The sequence below is a fragment of the Cajanus cajan genome, chromosome 7 (genome assembly GCF_000230855.2).
Source record: "Cajanus cajan strain Asha chromosome 7, NIPB_CcT2T_4, whole genome shotgun sequence".
NCBI lineage: Eukaryota > Viridiplantae > Streptophyta > Magnoliopsida > Fabales > Fabaceae > Cajanus > Cajanus cajan.
In genome coordinates this window covers 43,163,013-43,169,012 of record NC_138523.1, presented here as the reverse complement: position 1 = coordinate 43,169,012, position 6,000 = coordinate 43,163,013, and the positions used below count along the sequence as shown (strand labels likewise).

Here is a 6,000-nt window from a genome sequence, read left to right as displayed (position 1 = left end):
AAGGTTGGAGTGGTACGCATTGTTGATATGTCGCAGGACTTTTATCTAGTTCAATTTGCCGCTGAAGAAGATTATAAACATGCTTTGTTTGAAGGACCCTGGATGATAGCGGATCATTATATGGTGGTCCAAAGATGGCGACCTTTCTTCACACTCAATGAGAAGAAAGTGCGCAAGATTGCTGTTTGGATAAGGATTCCAGGGTTGCCAATTGAATTTTTCAATGATAAGTTTTTATGGAGGGTCGGAAGTAAGCTAGGCACCATGCTAAAAATTGATAAGCTTACCTCAATTCAGTCCAGGGGACGGTTTGCTCGAATTTGTGTGGAAGTTGACATTGCTAAGAGGCTGGTGGCACAATTCAATGTTCTTGGCCATATTCTCAAGCTTGAATATGAAGGTTTGCATGCAATTTGCTTTGGTTGTGGGAAGTACGGGCACAAGCAAAGCCAATGCACCATGCAAGGGGTGGACGGTCCAGGAGATGCGGGGCATGGAGAAGCAACGATGGAGATGGATGGTGGTGAGGTCAACCCTAATGCTGACGTGTGCCCTAATCCAAGTTCGGATCCGAAGAAGGGGCAGTTAGATGAGTCAGATGGACCATACGGTCCCTGGATGGTTGTTAAGAAGGGTCGGAAAAAGAATCATATGGTAGTTGCTAACCATAGTTGGGTTAATCATGATAAGGAGGCTATTACGGGGAACAAGAGGGGTGACGTGGATAGATCAAGCATTAGCCATTCCATCCTCGAGAAGGATTTGTTTCCCAAAGGCTTGGAGAATGCGCATCTTGAGGAGGCGAAAAGACCACAGAAACAGAAGGAGATAAGTACGCAAAAGATCCGTAACGTAGAAGGTGGGCCTAATACCCAAAGTACCACTCGAAAAGGTGAGGCGGTTGGACCAATCATTTCGAAGAAAGCTACATCTCGTGTACTTAATCCGAAAGCAAATGTGATGAAGCCTATTAGGACTCCTATGGTGAGCGATCAGCATGTCACTATACGACAAAACAAGAGTGACCAAGACACAAACTCTAGGCAAGTATGGCAACTGCAGAAACAAACTGCCATGCGTACAGACACCATGCAAAATGTGAGTATTGCTACATCAACGTTAATGCTACCTGATGAAGACACGAGAGCCTTTGCGGTTGCCCTACGCAATCATTTTCAACATGATAAAGAACCAAGTCGGGAGTTAGCTGGAGCAAGCCAATCGTGTGCGCATAGTAGAGATGCGACGACTAGGCCTGATGAGGCCAGGGATATCTCACCCACTCTATCAAATATTAACCAATGAATGCCCTTAGTTGGAATTGTAGAGGTGCTGGCGGGAAAGGGTTTGTGCATATGATCAACGATATGGTTCGTGAGTTAAATATTGGGTTGCTATGCCTGATGGAGACGCAAGTAAATAAGATTCAAGGAGAGCGTATTGTCCAACGAATTCAGCTTGATAATTCTTTCATTGTTGAGGGGCATGGTCGAGCTGGTGGTATTTGGGTCCTTTGGGACTCCAAGCAATGGAATATAGAATTGTTGGTCCGGTCGGCTCAATTTGTTCACGTGGTAGTTAAAAATAATAATCAACATTGGTTTCTTACCTTCGTATATGCCAGCCCTCACGCTCAATTTCGTGTTGGGCTCTGGCGTGATATCTCTCGACTTGAAGCAACGGTGGATGGACCTTGGGCCCTGATGGGTGATTTCAATGCCACTTTGCGTGATCATGAAAGACAGGGAGGCTCAACTTCGACAAATAGGCGTGGTGACAATGCATTTCGTGAATGTTTCTCCGAGTGTAGATTGCTTGATATTGGGTTTCAAGGAACTCCTTTCACCTGGAAGCGAGGTGCGGTGTGTGAAAGGTTGGACAGATGTTTGGCTTCCTACGATTGGCGACTGGCTTTCCCCGAAACGAATCTCATTCATCTTAGTCCTCTCAAGTCAGATCACTGTCCAATTCTTTTAGAATTTGACTGCCGTAGACATGTTAGGAGGGATAGACGCCCTTTTCGGTTTCAAGCAGCGTGGCTTACACATGCGGGACTTAAGGATGTGGTACGGGCTCAATGGGCGCAAGGTATGGATTGGAACTCTAGGATTGCTCACCTTACGCAGTCCCTTCAGGATTGGAATCGCAATGTGTTTGGCAATATTTTCTATGAAAAGAGGAGACTGTTAAGAAGATTGAATGGTATTGCTCGTAGTTTAACACATGAAGTGAATCCATTTCTGGAAGATCTTCAATGCAGGTTATGGAAGGATTATGAGACCATCTTGACACGTGAAGAATTGCTTTGATTTCAGAAATCACGGTGTAAGTGGATTAAATATGGTGATAAGAACACTAAATTATTTCATGGAACGACTATCGCTCGACGCAGGAGGAACCATGTGACTATGCTTCAAAATGAGGATGGAGTTTGGGTGACTAACAAAGGTGAGTTGGAACACATGGTTACAAGGTATTATAAAGAGCTTTTCACTGAATCTTGCGAGTGTGCTCCCTTTAGCTTATCTGGTAACTTCCCCTTGGTGGATGAGCAATCTTGTCAAAGTCTGGGTGATCCAATTGACGTCGGTGAAATTCTACGGGCTGTGCGTAGAATGGATGGCTATAAAGCACCAGGGAGCGATGGGTTGCAGGCTATATTTTATCAGACACAATGGGATGTTGTGGGAGCGTCGATCTGCAGCCTAATTCATGGGTTTGAATCAAATCCAGCCACTATTTCTTGCGTGAATGATACTCTTATCACTTTGATCCCCAAAGTGGAAAATGTTGAAATGCTAAAGCACATGCGGCCCATAAGCTTGTGTAATGTTTCATATAAGATTCTTTCTAAGATTTTGGCAACAAGATTGCGTAATGTAATGGGAAAGTTGGTTGGCCCTAATCAATGTAGCTTTGTTCTTAATAGACAGAGTAAGGATAATATTATTGTGCTCCAAGAGGTGATTCACTCTATGCGGAAGAAATCTGGGAGTAAAGGATGGATGATCATCAAGATTGATCTTGAGAAGGCCTATGACCGGTTAAATTGGAACTTTGTCAAGGATACTCTTCTGGACATTGGTTTTCCAGAAAACTTCATATCTCTTATCTGGTCATGCATTTCGTCCTCCAAGATGCGTGTGTTATGGAATGGGGAAGCATTGGAGGAGTTTTTACCATCAAGAGGAGTGAGACAAGGCGATCCAATTTCACCTTATATATTTGTTCTTTGCATGGAAAGACTATTCCATTTGATTGAGATAGCAGTGAATCATCAACTTTGGAAGCCTATTCGTATCTCTAGGGGAGGACCTAAGATTGCTCACTTGGCCTTTGCTGATGATTTGTTATTGTTTGCTGAAGCCTCTGTGGATCAAGTGGAGATTATCCAAACGTGCCTGGACCTATTCTGCTCTAGTTCTGGTCAAAAGGTTAGTCAAGACAAAACTCGAATTCACTTCTCAAAAAATGTTTCATGGCGAGTTCGAGAAGAAATCAGCAATAAGTTTGGGTTTCTTAGAACCGATAACTTGGGAAAATACTTAGGCGTGCCAATCCATCATAGAAGAGTTAACAGGGTCTTGTTTAAGGGTGTTGTGGAGAAGGTTAATCAAAGGCTCAGTAGTTGGAAAGCTAAAACCTTATCTTTCGCAGGAAGAGTCACCTTAACTCAGTCAGTACTGTCAGCCCTTCCCTCGTACCTCATGCAATCTGTTTATTTACCTCGACAAGTGTGTGATGAGTTGGATAAGCACTACAGACGGTTCCTCTGGGATGATAAAGAAAATAAGCATCGCTTGCATGCAGTATCTTGGGAAGTTATTAGCAAACCTAGACTAGAAGGAGGTCTGAATATAAGGAGTACACGGCATATGAATTCACTGTTTATGATGAAGAATTGTTGGGAGTTTATCACTCAGCCAGATAAGCTCTGGGTCAAAGTTTTGAATGCAAAATACAAGTGTGGAACTGCGAGGATTCCAAGGGTGACAGCCAAGAAGAGTGCGTCCAATGTGTGGAGAGGAATGTGCTCGGTTTGGTCCATGGTGAGTCAAAACATAATATGGTGAATTGGAGATGGCAACCATGTGAGGTTTTGGCTGGATCACTGGGTACCTAATATACCATGTCTAGCTGACCGTGCAACACAACCTATTCCTCTAGTAGAGAAGTATAAGGTTGTAGCTGACTATATTACTGACCAGGGTGATTGGAGGATGCATGATATTAATCATTTTCTTCCAATGGAGGTTTGTGCTATTATTGAAGGCTTAGTGCCGCCATCTATAGGAGAGGATGATGATGCAATTGCTTGGATTGACTCTCCAACAGGAGAATTTAATATGAGAAGTGCTTACAGCATGCTTCGAGGCAATGGAGACAATCATACGCACCAGGTTTATCGTGACATAGCTCGCTGGCAGGCTCCAGAGAGATTACGCATGTTCCTATGGCGTGTTGCACAAGATAGTCTAGTTACAAACTCGTTCAGACTATATAGAGGGCTAACAGAGTGTGCGATATGTCCACTTTGTCATGCAGGTCTGGAAACTGCCATGCATATTCTTCGTGACTGCCACTTGGTTACTAGAGTATGGAATGTGCTTCTACAAGGCCACTTGATCCCTGAGTTCTTTCGGTATGCTTCAGCGTGTGATTGGATATTAGCAAACTTATCATATGGATGCCATTCAGAACCAAACTGGGGGATATTATTTGCTGTAGCTGTTGATGCGTTTTGGTATTGGAGAAATAAGGTCGTGTTTGGCGAAATAGAGGGAGATATATCCCAGCTAGTCTTTCAGATCAAGGGAAGAACCAATGAGATTATACGTGTAGGTTTTGGTGGAAGGCCACGTGGAATATCTCACGCTCCAATTCAGCAACGTACAATTCAGTGGTACCCTCCACCAAGGGATTCGTGCAAACTCAACTGTGATGGAGCTGTTAGCTACGGTATTGCTTCATGTGGTGGAGTTGCAAGGGATCACAATGGAAACTTTATCATGGCTTTTTCATGCAAATTGGGGAACTGTTCGGTGGTTCAAGCAGAACTTTGGGCTATCTTTTATGGGATCAAACTGCTGCGAGAAAGAAGTTGGAGTGGAGCCATCTGCGTTGAGACCGATTCTGCCGTGGCAGTAAAGTTGCTAAAGGAAGGATGTATTCGTACTCACGATAGTTACTCTTTGGTAAACAAAATAGTCCACATTGTGGGTGATGACCACGAGGTGTCTTGTTCCCATATATTTGTTAAGTCTCAATTTTACCTCTTTTTGGATGAGACTTATTGAACAAATTTCACTCATCCTTTGAACCATTGTAATATAATTGTTCTCTTTTTGGTTCATTTTGTGTGCAGATATAACTAACCCAAATTCAGCTAACAATACCTTAATACACCTCATTTTTTGTGCAGGTATTGAGCTAGTGACTTGAGGATTGAAGACTCTTAGGATTGGAAACCTAAGAAGCTAAGGAGCAGAGAAGAGGTTCTGCGCCGGGCTCAATATAACCCGCGCTGGGCGTGACAAAAACAGAGTATTTCATCTCTGCCAGTTATATTGCGCCGGGCGCAAAAGGAATTAAGCCGGGCGCAAAAAGAATTAAGCCGGGTGCAAAAGGAATTGCGCCGGGCTTGTGTTGAGACAGAGAGTGCTTGACTTCTCTGGAAGAACTTGCGCCGGGCGCGAAGAATTGTGCGCCGGGCGCGGAACCCTAATCTGATCTCCCAGGCTCGTATTTGAAGCCATTTTCGGGGATCTTTCTCTCCATTCTCACATTGGGCGCCTCCAGGAGCTGCGGAAGGGATTCCCAGGGCTTGGGATCGTCCGTGTGCGGATCTTTCCTTCGGTTCTTCACTTCCTCTTCCATCTCTATTTTGTATTTGCCCTCTTTGTTGAGTGGTTTCACCCATTTTGTGGGGTTAGATGTAACCAACGTACTCTATTGTAATCTTTACGGTTTTAATGATATATATACATGTTGTTTTATTCG

The 6,000-nt window shown here is 43.8% G+C and overlaps 1 protein-coding gene across 1 annotated transcript; it reads left to right on the top strand.

Annotated features, from left to right (window-relative positions):
- The first annotated feature begins 1,301 nt into the window (after positions 1–1,301).
- Positions 1,302–2,309, top strand: LOC145950036 (uncharacterized). Its single transcript, XM_083060954.1, has one exon. The coding sequence runs from the start codon at positions 1,302–1,304 to the stop codon at positions 2,307–2,309; it is 1,008 nt and encodes a 335-aa protein (XP_082917080.1).
- The last annotated feature ends 3,691 nt before the right edge of the window (positions 2,310–6,000 follow it).

Coding starts and splice junctions, on each gene's coding strand:
- LOC145950036 (XM_083060954.1), top strand. CDS start 1,302: ATGAATGCCCTTAGTTGGAATTGTAGAGGTGCTGGCGGGAAAGGGTTT.